This window comes from Peromyscus leucopus, unplaced genomic scaffold, assembly GCF_004664715.2.
Source record: "Peromyscus leucopus breed LL Stock unplaced genomic scaffold, UCI_PerLeu_2.1 scaffold_1028, whole genome shotgun sequence".
In the NCBI taxonomy this organism is placed as follows: Eukaryota; Metazoa; Chordata; class Mammalia; order Rodentia; family Cricetidae; genus Peromyscus; species Peromyscus leucopus.
This window is the reverse complement of record NW_023504147.1, coordinates 1-18412: the sequence shown is the minus strand read 5'-3', so window position 1 is coordinate 18412 and position 18412 is coordinate 1. Positions and strand designations below refer to the sequence as shown.

At 37.3% G+C, this 18412-nt stretch overlaps 1 protein-coding gene across 2 annotated transcripts; it reads right to left on the bottom strand.

The window, feature by feature from the left end:
* Positions 1-2819: 2819 nt before the first annotated feature.
* LOC114684193 (killer cell immunoglobulin-like receptor 3DL1) lies at positions 2820-13131 on the bottom strand. 2 transcript variants are annotated; one of them, XM_037201661.1, is made up of 8 exons: positions 11936-13131; positions 10482-10787; positions 8514-8807; positions 7169-7462; positions 6296-6346; positions 4919-5086; positions 4365-4411; positions 2820-4262 (listed from the first exon to the last, which is right to left on the bottom strand). In XM_037201661.1, the coding sequence occupies exons 1-8, from the start codon at positions 12429-12431 to the stop codon at positions 4116-4118; spliced, it is 1803 nt and encodes a 600-aa protein (XP_037057556.1). In that variant the 5' UTR covers positions 12432-13131; the 3' UTR covers positions 2820-4115. The 2 variants fall into 2 exon arrangements, with proteins under 2 accessions (XP_037057556.1, XP_037057557.1); XM_037201662.1 differs by lacking the exon at positions 6296-6346.
* Positions 13132-18412: the final 5281 nt, after the last annotated feature.

The following is an 18412-nucleotide window of genomic DNA, read 5'->3' as shown; positions in this document are numbered from 1 at the left end:
TCCTGAAAGATTAGAGGAAACAAGCCACAGCCACTTGTCACCTTGCCAACTCCTCAGCTCATCCTGTCCCCATGAATCCTCAGACTGAATTCCTCTGAGTCCTCAGCCAAAATGCTCTAGTTCCTGTATCCTCAAACCTTCTATGCCTTCCTCTGCCCATACATTTTACTTCTTCCCTAATGCTGTGATTAATGTCATGTGCCCTTCCCAAATACTGATAGCAAAGGCATGAGATCTCAAGAATTGGGATTAAAGGCTTGACTCTCAAGTACTAGGATTAAAGGTATGTGCCACCACTGCCTGCTCTCTTTCTCTGCTAGACTGAATCAATTTCATGTAGTCCATGTGGCTTTGAACTCACAGAGATCTAAACAGGTCTCTGCCTCCTGAATGCTAGGACTTAAGGTGTATGTTATCACTGCCTGGCTTCTATGTTTAATCTAGTGCCTGTTTCTGCCTTCTGAACCCCAGGAAAGCTTTATTTGGTATACAATATATCATCACAGGATTATTTGATTATTTTGATGCCTGCTTTCTTGGATATATATTATATATATATGAAAATCAGCCTTCTGTTAGATGTGGGTTGGGTGTGTTTGCTTGCTTTCAGGTATCTTGTTATGTTGCTAGTATGACATCTTTCTAATTTCTTTATGAAGACACTTAAAACTTTCCTCTTAACACTGCTTTTATTATGTCCCATAAGTTTGGGTAGTATGTATATTCATTTTCATTCATTCTAGGAAGTCTTTAATTCCTTTCTTCATTTATTCTTAGACTCAGTTGTGATTAGGCAGACAGTTATTTAGTTTCCATGACTTTGTAGGCTTTCTGTTGTTTTTGTTATTGTTGAAATACATCTTTAATTCATAGTTTTCTGAGAGGATGCAGGGGCTTATTTAAACTTTCCTGTATCTGTTGAGAGTTGCTTTGTGACTCACTATTAAGTTTAATTTTGGAAAGATTTGATGGGAAGAAGGTATATACTTTTGTGTTTGGGTCAAATGTTCTGTAGATATCTGTTAGACCCATTTGATTCATAAAGCCTGTTAGCACTATTATGCCTCTTTTTGTTTTGTCCTGATGACCTTTTCATTGGGGATAGTGGGGTACTGAAGTCTCCCATAATTAATGTGTGAGGTTCAACGTGTAATTTAAGCTTTAAGTATGTTTCTTTTACAAATGTATGTGCCCCTGTGTCTGGGGCATAGATGTGAAGAATTGCAATGTCCTCTTGGTGGTTTTTTCCTTTATTGAGTTTGAAATATCCTTTTCAATCCCTTGATTAATTTTTGGAGGAAGTCTATTTTGTTGGACATTAGAATAGCTACATCAGTTTGCTTCTTAGGTCCATTTGCTTGGAAACACCTTTTCATCCTTTTCCTCTTAGACAATGTCTATGTTTAGTGTTGAGGTATGTACCCTGCATGCAGCAAAGGGATGGATTGCGTTTCCATATTCATTCTGCTAGTTTGTGTCTTTTTATTGGGGAATTGAGTACCATTGCTACTGAGAGATATTAAGGACCACTGCTTGTTAATTCCTATTATTATGTTGTTGTTGTTGTTGTTAGTGTGTGTGTGTGTGTGTGTGTGTGTGTGTGTGTGTGTTTCAGATCTCTGGGATTTGCTTGTGTGTGTTTATTTATTGCCTGTGTTTTCATGTATATATTTCACCTCCCTGGGTTAGAATTTTCCTGCTTGTACCTTATCTAGGCCTGTATTTGTGCATAGATATTGTTTACATTTGACTTTGAAATGACATGTCTTGTTCCTTCCATCTGTGGTGATTGAAAGTTTTGCTGGGTACCATATTCTGTGCTTGCATCTCTGTTCTCTTACCGTCTATAAATTACCAATCTAGGCCCTCCTGGCTTTTAAAGTCTCTATTAAGAAGTCATGTGTCATTCTAACAGTTCTGCCTTTATATGTTACTTGGATTTTTTTCCTTTGCAGCTTTTAATAACCTGTCTTTTTTTCCTGTATATTTTGTGTTTTGATTATTATATGGTGTGGGAACTTTTTTTTCTTTTCCTATCTATTTGGTGTTCTGTAATCTTCTTGTTCCTCATAGGCAATTTTCTTTAAGTTGGGAAAATTTTCTTTATGATTGTGTTGAATATATTTTCTACCCATTTGAGGTGGGGTTCTTCTTTTTCTTATATTCTTCTTATTCATAGATTTGGCTTTTTCATAATGTCCCAGATTTCCTGGATGTTTTCTGTTCAGAATGTTTTAGAATTAACATTTTGTTTGATGGATTCATCTCTTCCCTCCAATATATCTTCTATGCTTGTGATTTTCTATACTATCTCATATATTCTGTTGGTGATTCTTACATCTGTAGTTCCTGTTCACCTACTCATATTTTCTATTTCCAAAGTCCTTCCTTTTATGTTTTCTTTGCTGCTTCTATTTCCATTTTCATGTCTTGAAGAGTTTCTTTCACCTGCCATTTTTCTATTAGTTTTTTGGCATTATTTATGAGATTTATTTATTTCTTCTTATGTTTTATTTTAGCCCACGACTTCAGAAGAAGTCTTCTTCCTACACAAGGCAAGGTTGGATCTAAGGACCCAGGGTAAGACACTACTCATTGCCAGCTAAGATTCCCTAAAGCTGAACCAACAGCTCCCAACTGCACTCTCTTCCCTGAGCTCCAAATTCCAGACCACAACTTTCTCAGATAAGTTTTACTATACTAGAGACCACATTGTGCTAGGAATCCCAGAGACCAAGCACTTCCCAAATACCTCAGTCAGGTAATTTTTAAGTGCCAAGTACCTAAAGTAAACATTCTGTCTATGTGCAAACAGAATGTCATCTGGTACAAAACAAGCTTTTATTTGCAGAAACAGAAAAAGAATTATTAAATTTATATAATACCAGGTAATGACAAAAATAATCACTAAGTAGACTTTAACATTTGCAAATTCAATTTTGATATGTAGTTACCTTTTTTTTTTCCAGAGCTGAGGATTGAACACAGGGCTTGAGCTTGCTAGGCAAGTGCTCTACCACTGAGCTAAATCCCCAACCCCAATATCTAGTTATCTTAATCACAGAAATTTTAAACTTTTAAACACATAGTTAGCCGTCAATGTGACATTAGCCATCCCAATGTATGAAGAGATACTTATGGGAACATGGGTGACACAAAATTTGGTGCACCCCCAAAAACCAATGTCAGTGTGGGTGAAGATAAAGGAAACCTGCATCCCTGCATATTGTGCAGCTTGGTTAACTGGAGGATCTCCTCAACTTTTGTTATTACTCATATGAAATTAGGGAGGACCCTTCTGCATTCTGTATATTTCACAATCTTCCGGAGCCTTTTGAAGTTTAGTTTAGTTCTTGTGACTTAATTATTTTTCTTCCAAAAGGCAATGTTCCAATTCTGAGGAACTAACTTTTCAACAGGAAAGTAATTGAAAAAGAAGAGAATGAGGTGCTTATTCAACCACACCTTAGAAAATGTTTCGATAATGGGGATGTATACATTGAAATATTTAAAAAATATGAGGATGGTTCTGGTTAGAGAAGACTTTGACATACAGCAATTGGGGTATACAGTACAGCAAATGGTAAAACCCAATGTTAACCGTAGGCTTTCAGAATGATAACTCTAAGAGCAGAGTTAGAAAGACAAGATTGGGTTACTGAGTGTGAATATGATATATATGAAATTGTTTTGAAACCCATTATGTTGTATAACATGATTACATATTAGTAATATACACTAATAAAGAGTGAGCCTCTTGTTGATCTGCAATTGTAAGATACTCCACATGGTTACAGCTTCAAGTACATCAAGAACTTACAGCCAGTCAGGTTATAGAGGTCTGCCAGAGAGAAATTAAATAGAGACCCATGAACTAAGGAAAAGAGTTTGATTTCTGTTGAGTGGGTTGCAAGGACCATAACCTTTGTAAGTAAAGGAAAGCCACTTTCAGAACCATATTACAATGATGAAGCATGGTCCCTAAGTTAGAGACCTCTGTCTTCACATTCCAGCTCTTGTTTCACTGCATCTATTGGTCTTTAGTGGAGAAGGGACTGTGGTCTTCCTCAGAACTTTCTTTGAGAATTCATGGGATGACCATCTTTCATCTCAGTTTAACATTTCCTGACTTCCATGTATAAACTGGGATCTGTGGAAAATTCCTTGGGAATCTGGGATTCGGGAGTGGTCAATTTTTGTTTGAAGATCATCTGATCAAATTTTAAGTATGTCACCTCCTGCACTTCTTCTCTTTCAGGGTCCTAGAAAGAGGTAAACATTAAGTGATATTGTGTACACATAATCTTGCAGAGAATAAAGGTATATTAGACTGTATGGAAGAGAGAAGACTCAGGACGACCTACCTGTCTGTTCAGTGTTGCTCTTACTTCAGACTCTTGACCCATGATGGCTGCATTTTAGAAGACAGAATTAATCAAACCCATGTAATAAAGTACTTCTGCACTCTCATTTCAAATGCAAGGTACTAGTGAGAGATATGGTAAAACCCAAGTTTGCTCACCCCTGCAAATTAGAACTAGATTTTCTACAATGCTGTACCCTAGAAATTCTTTCTTCAGCACATACTCGATGCCCTCTTCCTCCTTTCCTCCCTCCCTCCTTCTGTTCCTCCTTCTCTCCCTGCCTCCCAATCTGCTGTCTGTCTCTCTCTCTCTTCTTTCTCTCTCTCTCTCTCTCTCTCTCTCTCTCTCTCTCTCTCTCTCTCTCTCTCTCTCGTTAAACCTTCTCCTTGATATTAGTGCATGCTTTGGATGCAAGATGCAGAAGATGCATTGAGGAATTATTCATTGTCTGAAAACTGTGGGGAAGAGCAAGGGCTATGGATTTTCTCTGGAAAGCTCTGGCATAGTTTCCCTGTCTTGGTCAAAGTATTTTCTTATAAATTAAGAATACACACCTCTATTTCTCTGGTCTTGTTTTCTCACACTACTCAGATGACATTCACTGGCTTGTTCCTGAGACTTACTCTTTTTGGCAGAGCACCAAGAATAAAGGAGGATGATGAGGAAGGCAAGGATCATGGTCACTGACAGTCCAATCAGCATATGAAGGTTTCTGTGGTTCTCTGGAGGAAGATATGAACCCAATAAGAGGTATATCTCAGTACCCCCATTTTGACAGATTACATAGTATTTATTGATTAATAGGTAACTGATAAAAAATTGCTTTAGGACAAGAGTCTTGATGTAGAACCCACTAATAATATCTGCTCAATGGAAATAGTATTAAATGGACTTCTAATTAATTATTATTATACCCAGATATGACTATATTTCTCAACTCTCATCAGAGGAATCTATATTTGGGATAGATGGTGATTAACACAGATACCCACAACTGGGCAAGTTGTGGAGATGAAGAGACTATAGAATTACGGCACTAAATGAGATGTTTATATCTCAAATCCTTATCCAAATGTTCAGCATCATTTGAAAGATTTGGAAGAAGAGATTGCAAAAGGAGGCTATGGGTAAGTATAAGAAAGCTGTCTTCTGTACACTGAGGGCAGGTGAAAAATGAACTTCACAGGAGGTTGAGATAGCATGCCCAAGAATGGTGCAAGTTCAAGCATGGCCAAATGTCATCATGGAGAGTGTAGGTGGACATGAGGTCCCATCCCTAGTCAAGGGGCTATGGGCTATTGGTGACTGTTGGGAGAATGAGTGTCAGTTTCAGGAGTGTTGTTACTAGTAAATTGACTATGCTCCAGCAGAGGTCCACACATCCAGGAATATATAGGTGTTATGCAAGTGGCAGAAAACCGCAGGACCCTAGGTTCAAATCATGTGTTCAGTAGCTAAATCTGAGATTGATGTCAGTGCTCATTAGATTTGCTTTGCTTCTGTATCACCTTGAACTAAACATTTAATTCTCTTGTAGGGAAAAATGGAAGTCAAGTCTAATCTGTCAGAAGTAGCATTTTTTTATATAAAATCCTCCCTTCTGCTCACTTGTTTCCTTCTTCAGTTTCCATCACCCCCACTCCAGGAGGAACAGAGCTAGAATGAGCACTTCATTGATCCTGAGAAGGGAGAAAATTTGCTCTCCTTTTCACTCACCAAGGTCTCAGGTACAGAAATTAGAGATGAATAGTCCTTATATTCCCCATGCTGCTCTAAATAACATCTAATGTTGAAGAGATCAAGAATCAGAGAGGGGATATGAAGATGATAAGAATACAGAGTCAAGAAGGAGCTGAGACAAAAAAAACAAAACAAAACAAAGAGCTTTTGGTCCCTAACTTTCCACATTAGAAGAGGAATCAGTTACTCACTAGTTTTGGAGTCTGGTTCTGTGCAAGAAGTACAGTTTCTTGTTGAGTTAACTAGAGAAGGGGACAGGAGAGGGAGAAAGTTCATCAGAGGCTGTCTGCCTTCCCCTTAAGGAAAGTTTTTTAAATTTGGACAGTGACCACCACCCACTCCACTTCTTAGTGGTGAGCCTGTAGAATTATAGGATGACATTTAGTGGATTGCTTCTGGGTGTTGGCTCTCTCTTTGGATTTCAAGTTTTGATGATTCATAGGACTGCTGTGGGAAGATCTATGTGAGCAAGAGTTCAGGAGGGCTGCTCCATCTCTGCTGTGCCCAAACTGATATGAAGTTCATCCTAATGAGTCTGTCCTGACCCATTTTTATATCTGCCTCTATACATAGCTATCCCAGTGTGGATGCAAAGTCATACACATAGTTTTTGGGAGACTTCTTTCTGTTATTTTGTAATCTGCTACCAAGTCCCCAATTCCATGTTTTTTCTTTTACAAAAGTTTTTCAGTTGAAATATAATTCTTTCCCTTTTTTCTCTCCAGTCCCTCCCAGCAACACTTCCTCCAAGCTTTCTCATATCCCCACTCCACTCTTTAGTTGATAGTCTCCTTTTCATTGAAAATTATTGTTATGTGTATGTCTAAAGATATGCATATTCACATATATATGTACACATGTCATATATACATAAATGTACATATATATCACATATTCATGCACACACATATAAAGGTAGCACACACATGACATTAGCACTCACAGCAATCCTTCTCTGTAGCTCCCAATGCTACTTTCTCTCTATCATCGATTGGAGGATTCTGAGACATGGCTTCAGGATTTCATTAGTCACATGGTATGAGATATATATGAAGTTCTCTTACCTGTGACAGGAAGGTACAAGGGGTCACTTGGGGTTGACCACAAATAGGAAGAATTCCTGAAAGAGCCATAGCATCTATAGTTCCCTGCCTGGACCACAGGACCAAGATGGAAGTTGGCTTGGAATGTTCCATTGTGGCTCTTCACTGAAGGCAGCCCATGTTCCTTGGGTACCCCTTCCCTGGACAGATGGAACATGTCAAACTGAAGATCAGAGACACAGGACAAGGTCATGTTCTCTCCTGACATCACCACAGGACCCATCAGAGCTGACAGAAAAGGTTTCTTGTATAAACCTGGAAGAAAAGAGGAAGAGACAGTTAGTTACCAGTGTTCATTCACTCCTCAGTGTTCCCTCTGCTTGCATCTATTTCTTTGATCTCTCTCTCTGCCTTTTACCATCTCCCTCTCTCTATTTCTCCCTTTCTTTTCTCCTCTCTTCCTCTCCTTCTCTCTCTTTATTTCTATGTTACCATCTTTAGTCTATGACCTCACTCTGGACTCAAATATTTTTGCTTAATGGTATTTTCTGCCTCTATTTGCATGGGTTCATTCCATCTGTCTTTTAAAGTTTGTTGTTATGAGCATAATTAATTTTATCTAGCAATAACCTTCATAATGGAATATTCATATGCATGCATAACATATTTTTATGCTTGTTTTAAGTTTTGAAATTGAACTATATATCATTTAGTGTTTTAAAAATTGTTACATATATAATTATAGATGTATAATATTAACCATATTAAGGCTAGTATTCTTTATTGCCCTTCTACTTCCAATAATCACATTCATTTTACTAATTGGTCTTCTCTATATTTCAGTTTTTAGAGTTGTTTTGCAAGTCAATGGGCTCAATTAGATTTACTCATTATTACTCCTTTCTGTTATTTTGTAATCTGCTACCAACTCCCAAATTCCATGTTTTTTTCACAAAAGGTTTTCAATTGAAATGTAATTCTTTCCCTTTCCCCTCCCTTTCCTCTCTCTAGTCCCTCCCAGCAAACCTTCCTCCATGTTTCTCATATCCCCACACCACTCTTAAGTTGATATCCTCCTTTTCATTGAAAATTATTGTTATGTGTATGTCTAAAGCTATGCATATTCACATATATATGTACACATGTCATATATACCCATACATATATAAATACATGTACATATATATCATATATGTATACACACATGTATAAATGTAACATACACACACACACACACACACACACACGACATTAGAACACAGTGCAGTCCTTCTCTGTAGGTCCCAATGCTATTTTCTCTCTATCATCAATTAGAGGATTCTGAGACATGGCTTCAGTATATGATATATAAATGAAGTTCTCTTACCAGTGACAAGAAGATGCAAGGGGTCGCTTGGAGTGGACCACACATGGGAAGAGTTCCTGAAAGATCCATAGCATCTATAGTTCCCTCCTGGGACCACAGGACCAAGAATGAAATCCGCCTGGAATGTCTCATTTTGGTTCTGCACTGCAGGCAGACCATATCCCTCAGGTACCCCTTCCCTGGACAAATGGAACATGTCAAACTGAAGGTCAGAAGCACAGGACAAGGTCATGTTCTCTCCTGACATCACCATAGGGCCCATCTGGGCTGACAGGGAAGGTTTCTTGTATAAACCTGGAAGAAAAGAGGAAGAGACAGTTAGTTACCAGTGTTCATTTATCCTCAGTGTTCCCTCTACATGCTTCTATTTCTTTGATCTCTCTCTGTCTCTTACCATCTCCCCCTCTCTATTTCTCCCTTTCTCCTCTCCTCTCTTTCTCTCCTTCTCTTTCTTTATTTCTATGTTACCATCTTAATCTATGACCTCACTCTGTCATAGACTATTTTTTCCAATTTTTGCTTAATGACATTTTCTACTCTATTTGCATGGGTTCATTCCATCTGTTTTTTAAAGTTTGTTTTTGTGAGCATAATTAATTTTATCTAGCACTCAATTTCATTATGAAGTATTCCTATGCAAACCTAACATATTTTATGCTTGTTTTAAGTTTTGAAATTGAACTGTATATCATTTATTATTTTTAAAAATTGTTGTTACATATATAATTATAGATGTTCAATATTAACCATATTAAGGCTAGTATTCTTTATTGTCCTTCTACTTCCAATAATCACATTCATTTTACCAATTTGTCTTCTCTATATTTCAATTTTTCCAATTGTTTTGCAAGTCAATGGGTTCAATTAGAGTTAATCATGATTTTTTTAATTAGCATACCAGGTAACAGTCTTCATTATAACATTCTCATACAACTCCTTTGTTCATTTTTTCTCTTCTTCCTTCCCTTGTACAGATTTGCTGATCTCTTTACTCCCCTCATTTCCTCCTCCATGCTCATACATCTTTCATTTATTTCCTATCCCTCAATATTAAATATTTCTTCCTCTCATGGTCACTTGTTAAATTCATGACCTATAACATTGCCATCCTATATATAATAAAAATCTATAATCTAATACCTTTCTATTTTTTGTAGGTCTTGTATCTGTTTACATATCTGTGTTAATTAATCTCTCTTTTCAAAGTACAGAATATTCCATAAATATCTATATTTCTCTTGAACAGTGGCCATGGTGGTCTTTCCTCTCTGGTTCCTCTTAGTGTGTGTACTGCTCAAGTGTGATTTGTCATCTACCTCCCAAGCACTTAGTTCAGAATTTGGTTTTTGCTTCTACCTTTATAAGACTTCCACCAAGGGAGCCAGGCATATCATGTGTCAGACAAGCTCTGTCTTGACATATTAAATATCTGCTATAATTTTTCCATCTCTGCTTTCAAAGTTTCCATTCAGGCTTCTGTCTTTTTGTAGTTTTTCTCTTAGCACACATTCCATGTTTACTAATTCACAGTCTTTTCTGGTTTCCATCTGTGTGAAGGCATAAGGATTCATTAATAACCAGCCCAATTATGTATTTGGACTCAGGTCAGACACATGATCTCTCTGGCTCTCTTGACAGACTTCTTATTGAGGTAGAAGTAAAAAAAATTCTGAATGTTAGTAGAAAGACTTCATTCTCTCTGGTTCATATTATGCTCACCTAATTGCCATTTTCTGTTTACCTCTACTTATGACTCCTTTGCACCTCCCTGTATCTATGCTTTATGTTATAACCAAGGGTCTGTTCTTGTATATTTCTTTTCATTCTCTATATCAGTAAAATACTCAACAAGGTTGCCTTCATGTAAATTTCCCACACTCATTTTCTTGAGACCTCCCACAGCTCTTAGTGTATAGAATATTTTTCTGTATCACAAAGAGAATGAAAAGCGTGTATGCACCCTCTTACCTGTGATCTTTATATCAATGGGGTCACTAGAGTCTGACCACTCATATGGTGAGTGATTGTAAGAACCATAGCATTTGTAAGTTCCAGCATGGTCAGGTGTCACAGGAGCAATTGAAAAGTTGGCCTGGGAATCCCAACGATGATGTTCTGCAGAAAGCTTGAAAGAGTCCTTGATTGTTCCATTTTTGTGTGAAGTCAAAATGAAGGTTTCAAACATAATCTCTGATCGACACTCCAGTGTCACCTTCTCTCCTAAATTCACTAGGGGAGGTTGTAAGGCCAAGAGGAAAGGCTTCTTGTAGATTCCTAACAATAAAGTAATTGTATGAACCAGATCAAAATCTCTGTGTCCTTGAAGACCTATGGTTCTCCCTCAATTGGTCTGTGCTCCCTGTTAGTGCTCCAGTGCACTTGTTCTGGTCTATTTCAACTCTGGACACAGACTCCTCCAACTTTGTGTCCATTTCCTCCTTATCTGACTCTAGGATTATCACAATATTTTCACACTGGCCTGTTGTGAGAATGTGTCTTTTGAACCCTACTTCCATAGGCCCTATTGTCTTTTTCTAAGACTGGAAAGTGCAGGAAACATGGCAATTTTCACACCAGGCTGCTCTATGTGTCCTTTTTAATGCAACTTTGGATAAAGTATAATCCTTGGCAGAATGAAGGAATTAGTATTGAACATGGTTATCAGGGAAACACTTCTTGCCCTATGCTTGGTTCAAACTGCTATAAGGCATTCCTGATCCGGAATCATGAACATTGTTTCCTTTCAACATGTTGAAGAATTAGCATCCTGACCTTACTGCTCTCAGAGCATCCTTTCCATGCTTCTAAAATTGCTCTTGACATGGGTTCCTATATTATTTTCCAATTGCTAACATAACAATTTCCCACAAATTTCATTCTTAAAATGAATACAAGTATTGTGGAGATCAGAATTCTGAAAAGCCCAAATGGCATAAATCAGGTTTCTTCAGGGATAGTAACTACTGAAATCACTAGGAAAGTATCCATTTTTTGTCTTCTAGCTTCTAGAGCCTCATGCATTCCTTGGCACTTGTACCCTTCCTCCATGTTCAGAGTTTGGGACACAGTGTCTCCTTCATGATGCTTGTTTTTCTCACAAATGGATTTTTTCCTATTTTGTTATATCAAACCTTGTAGTTCTACAGACCTGGAATAATTCAGGATATTCTTGCATCCTGATATCAACTTGTTAAGATCTGAGTTCCATCTTCCAGCCCAATTTTTCCTTGACATATTTAACACACAGGAAGCCTTAGGGACTAGAAAAATGCATGACCTTGTATATCTTATTATGCCCAGAACATTATATATTTCTCTGTGTTGAATATTCCTTTATAAGTCCAAACCTCTTTCTAACACTGTTTCTGAAAATTCCAGGGTTGGGAGATTTGGGGAAATGAACTCAAAACATCATTTCTAACCTGAAATTATGATCTCCACAGGGTCACTTTTGTCTGAAATTTTAATAGGGTAATGAAAATTCAAACCATAGCATCTGTATGTCCCTGCATGTGCTGATGTCACAGAATCCAAGACAATTTTCTTCTGGAATGGTCTTCCCTGGATCTGAGGGATAGGATTACCATGTTCTTTGTACAACTTGAATTTGTAATAGTTACTATGAGAGTCACATCGAAGTTCCACATGCTGTCCCAAAGGAACAATATGGCTTGGCCAGGCAGAGAGTGAAGGCTTTTCATGATATCCTGCAGAGGAATGCACAGAGAAAATATTTAATGATGCTCCTTCATCCCTGAGAGCTGAGACTCCAATTTTCTCTTCTTTGGGGTCCTTTGTATAACACTTTTCTCTGAATTGAAACATCCCTGCTTCAATGTAAGAGGCTGAAATTTTCAGGAGATTCAGAAAGTAAACAAACTTTCTCTGTTGTGGAAAGGTGAAACATTCAAGATTCATCAGTGGCCCTTCCCAGCTCTATAGAAAGAGTAAGACCCTGGACCAGCTGAGCTCTGAGTGCTAATGTCTAAGACCTGTTGGGCTGCCCGTAAGTTGTGCACTGAGCTCCAGGGTTTTGGCTTCATGATAATCACTCATATTGGGGTGTGCTTTAAGTGAGGTTTGAGTCACCCTTGCTTCTGTGAGTAACCCCTAATCCACATGCTATCAGTAACAGAGTAAATCTATAGATTCACAGAGTTGTGCTTTGGTGCAATTACTGTTTGGTCTGCCATGGATTTCTTTCATGAGTTGAGTAGATTTGTATGTGTTGTACACAATAGAGTCATTTTGAAATGATGAGTGTAAAAGACTGTGGTTTTTTGAATAGTTATGGTCCACATAGACTCTTGTGTTTAATTACATGGCACATAGGGAATATCACTAATAGGAGATATGGCCTCATTGGAGTAGGTGTGGCCTTATTGGAGGAAGTGTGTCACTGTGGAGGCACACTTTGTAGTCTGTTAACTCAAGCTATTAACAGTGTGAAACACAGTCTGCCTTCTTCTGCCAGTGGATCAAAATGAAGAAATCTCTGCTCCTTCTCTAGCATCATCATCCTGACTACCTACACACTGCTAGGTTTTCTACCATTATTTTAATGGAAAAACTCTGAACTGTAAGTCAACCTCAATCAGATGTTTTCCTTTCTTAGAATTTCCATGGTCATGGTGTCTCTTCAGAGCAATAGAAACCCTAAGACAAAGACTGTAGGTGTTATCCAACATACCATATATATATATATATATATATATATATATATATATATATATATATCTATGTTAAGATATTCTAGCTGAGAATTTTGAGTTTTGAATAATGAAGCAAATTTCATCATGAAAATAATATAATTTAAAAAGAAATTACACCAGAAGTGTAGAAGGAAAGGTTAATGTGATTGAGATGATAGATCAGAATTGATGCCACCAAGGGAGCAGAAAATGTCAGTTCTTGATGCACCAACTCCAGAAATCTAACAATATACCAGTGAGAAGTATATCATGAATGTTCTTAAACACATAGATGAAGGAGAGATAGCCCCAAGGACCACAGATTTGAGAAGATCTAGAACAATGATGAGTCTTTTGAACTAATTTGCCCTCATGTACTTTTGTAAAAATTTTCATTCACATAGTTTATACAGGTTCATTTTATACAAAAAAAAAAAAAAAAAAAAAAAAAAAAAAAAAAAATTTATACAGGTTCATGTTTCTACACTAAGTGTGATAAACTAGAGGCTGATATATAGTTCTTCCATCATTTCAAGGCTCCTTTTATGTGAAATATTGGGAGTCTAGTATTGCTCAGCACCTTGTTTATATGTATTTAGAAACGATTTGGACTGATAATTGCCAGCTCATGAAACTTGTTAATTTATCTGCATCCAACTTGTAGATACTCCTGAGGAAGGAGACAAGAGCTACTCTCTGTATTCACAACTATGTAGACTCCAAGCTATACTACCAGTCAGCTCTGGTGGACATCTTGTAATACTGGCCACCCAGCACAACATAGACCCTAGACAGAGACTGTTCTTTATTTAAGAGTGTTTTCAGGCCTCTTAAACCACCAGGAAGTACATCCAGCAACAGCATCTGATCTCAAAATACAGGAAGGTACCCAGCCGAAGTATAGAAGCTGACACCAAAGTCAGTCAATCCAGGGTTGCAACAAGTTGACCTGACTACTATCACCAGTTATAATAAATAGTAAAGGTCTATTTAGCAACACTGAACTCCTCTACATGGCAGAGGAGTTCATTATTATTAGTGCACAGGCACCCAAGTGTAAGAGCATAAGCATTAAAATCAGAGATGTAAAACTTTACAGAGAACAATGGTGAGACTCAAGAAGAAAACACAAAAAAGGGAGACCTATAAACCTCATGATGAATAATTCCTAGAGTGTTTTTAATTAAGTTACAGAAGTATAAGAAACCACCAACAAAACATGGGCAGATATCTGCTGCTCATGGACAGGCCAGGACAGTCAGAAGAACAGGTGAAGGCCCACCAGCATGAAGAGCAGATAGGCTGCCTCCACCACATGTAACTCTCTAACTCAGTAGGTTCAGTTTCCCAAGATTCAATATGCCACCACCGTTCTTGACCTACCATCCAGCAAAACTTTCAATCACCATATATAAGAAAAGCAACATATTCCAAGATAAAGTCAAATTTGAACAATATCTGTCTCGAGATCCAGCCCCACAGATATACTAGAAAGACATCTTCATCCCAATAATATTAACTACACCCATGTAAAAACAGGAAATAAATAATTTCACACTAGTAAAGGCAAATAATGGAAGAACATGTATGTTCATGTACTTGCCAACATACACACACACACACACATCACACACACACATCACATAGAGAGAGAGAGAGAGAGAGAGAGAGAGAGAGAGAGAGAGAAGAGAAAGGGAGAAAGAGAGAGACTACCACTACCACCACCAAAATAACAGGAATTAACAATCATCAGTCATTAATATTTTTCAATATCAATGAACACAATTCTTCAATAAAAAGATCCAGACTAGCAGAATAGTGTGAAAACAGGACCCATCATTTTGTTCCATACAAGAAACACCCCTGATATTGAAGGTAAACATCACCTCATTATTCCAGAATAAAGCACTGGTCCAAGAATTTCTAAGCAAATGGATATAAGAAGCAGGTTGGTTTTTCCATTGTAATATCTCACAAAATAGACTTCTGTGGTGATTTGAAAGGCAATGGCGTGAAAGGGAGTGGGCTATTAGGAGGAGTGGTCTTGTTGAGGTTTCTGTGGTCTTGTTGAAGGAAAGAAAACAGATAAATACTGGACCTAACAGACATGGTGTCCCAAATGAACATAACAGCTATCTACATCACATATCACCCAAATGCTAAAGAATATACCTTCTTCACAGTACCTCATGAATTTTTTTTCAAGAATTGACCATATACTCTTTCACAGAAAGAGTTTCTACAGATACAAGAAACTTTAAATAACCCCTGTATTATATCAGTCCACTATAGTTTGAAGCTGGAATTCTAGGAAACAGAAACAAAAGAAAGCCTACAAACTCATAGAAACTTAAGAATACTATACTGAATGAAAACTGGGCCAAGACCAACATAAGAAAAAATGAAAAACATTACATAGTTCAATGAAAATGAATGCAGAACATAACCAAACCAATGGAACACAATGAGAACAGTGCTAAGAGAAAAGTTCATAACTTTAAGTGCCTACATATATAAATTAAAGAGATCTCATATTAGCAACTTAACAGCACACTTGAAAGTTCTAGAACAAAAATTAGCAAATGCATCCAAGACAGCAGGAAATAATCTAACTGAAGGCTGAAATCAACGAAGGAGAAACAAAGAAAATAATATAAAGAATCAGTAAAATGAAGAGTTCGTTCTTTAAGAAAATCAACAGAATGGACACCACCTTGCTGTGGGATGTTCTGTATGCTATGAATGTGTGTTGCTCCAACTGGTTGATAAATAAAATGCTGATTGGCCAGTAGCGAGGCAGGAAGTATAGGCAGGATAAGCAGACTATGATATTTTTGGGAAGAGGAAAGCTGAGTCAGGAGATGACAGCCTGCAGTCTGGGAAGCAGCATGTAATGGCACACAGGTAAAGCCACAGAGCACATGGTGACAAAAAGATGAACAGAAATGGGCTGAGTTTATATGATTATTTCATAATCTGCTGTGGGGTCTGTGGGTTTGGGCAGGACCAGGGAAAACTTTCAGCTACACCACCTAATTCATACTAACCTAAAGGCAGGCAGAAAATACACAAATTAACAAAATCAGAAATGAAATGTGGGACATAACAAGAGACATCTAAGACAACAAAGGCATCACTAGGGCACACATTAAAAACCTGTAATCCACAAAACTGAAAAATCTAAAAAAAAATGAATAATTTTCTCACTAGCTACCGCTTTCCAAAGTAAATCAAGGTCAGATAAACAATATAAATAGCCCTATAACCCCTAAAGAAACAGAAGTTCTCCATAAAAGTTTCCCAAAGAAAAAAGTACAGAGTCAGTAGATTCTAGTGAAGAATTCTTCCAGACTTAAGAAGAGATAATGCCAATATTCTTCAAATTATTCTTAGAAACAGAAGTAACGTTGCTTCATTTTATTAAACACAGTTACCTGATAGCAAATCACTCAATTGTTCAATAAAAATATAATTACAGGCCAATCTCTCTCATGAACACTGATGCAAAAATATTCCATTAAACACTTGCAAAATACATCCAGGAACACATTAAAGGATTTCCACAGTGATCAAGCAGACTCCACCACAGAGATGTACGGGTATTTCAATATATGAAAATCTGTCAATGCAATCCACCATATACTCCTGAAAAAAAACCACATAATTTTTTATTATTTGCTGAAAAATACTTTGAACTTAATCTAACATGGCTTAATGATAAAGGGATATGAGAGATACAAGGAACATACTTAAACATAACAAAAGCAATATACAGAAGGTCTTTAGTCAACATCAAACTAAAAGGAGAGAAACTCAAAGCAATTACTCTAAAATCAGGAAAAAGACATGGCTGTCGGCTTTCTCTGTATGTATGAAATTTGGCACCACAACTACACAGATAAACACTGTCTTAAAAAACCAAACCAAACCAAACTATACCAAACCAAACCAAACCAAACCAAACCAAACCAAACCAAACAAACAAAAAACCCAGAAAACAGAGAGGTTGATCAATACAATGTAATTGAAGAACCAAATGTCAATCTGCAAAGCTATGAACGCCTGATTGTTGATAAAGAAGACAAAAATATACAATGGAAAAAACAAAGTATCTTCAACAAATGGTCTAACTGGATGTCTACATGAAGAAGATTGCAAATAGATGGCTATGTTTCACCATTCAAAACCATTGTCTAAGTGGATCAAAGACCTCAAAATCAAACCAGCTATATCAACAGATGGCAGCACATACAGAGATTCATAGCCAAACATTAGGCATTATTTCTGGAAGCCCATGGAAGATGGGAAGAAGGGTTGTAGAAGCCAGAGGGGTCAAGGGCATCATCAGATCATGACCCAAAGATTCAATTAGGATGAGCTCATGGCCTTCATTTACAGAGACTGAAGAGTTCATCAGGGAACCTGTATGAGTCTAAGATAGGTACTCTGCACATGTGTTATGGATGTTTAGCTTGGTGTTCTTCTTGGACTCCTAGAATTGGGACTTGGTACTTTCTCTGATTCTTATACCTACACTTGGTATCCTGTTCCTCCTACAGAGTTTCCTTGTTCGGTGTTGATACAAGCATATGTGCTAGACTGAGTGTTACTTTTTGTGCTTTGATCTGTTGATATCCCAGGGAGCCTTGCTCTTTTCTGAAGGGAAATGAAGGAGGGGTGGATATGGGGAAGATAAGTAGTGTGTGTATGTGTGTGTGTGTGTGTGTGTGTGTGTGTGTGTGTGTGTGTGTGTGTGCTGGAGAAGTGGAAGTAGGAGAAACTGTGGTAGGAATATAATATATGAGAGGAGAATAAAAAATCCTTGTCAATTGTTAGGAGAATAAAACACACAAATAAAGCATTGGAGCATCAGTCACAGACAAAAGAGAAAATATGCCATTTGTTTTTCTGGGCCTGGGTTATCTTGTTCAGTATGAAATTTCCTAGTTCTATCTATGTCAATGCTAATTCCTTTGTTTTTAACTTTGAACAGAATGCCATAGTAACATGTGTTAAAATTTCATTATCCATTCATCAGCTGAAGGACATTCAGTTTGTTTCCTTGTCCTGGCTATTGCAAATAGAGCAGCAAAGAACATGTCTGAACAAGCATTTATGTCATAGGATGTCAAGTTCTTAGGATACATTCCAAGGGTGGAAATGAGGTAAATATAATAGCTATGTATGAAATTTTCCATATAATTTACA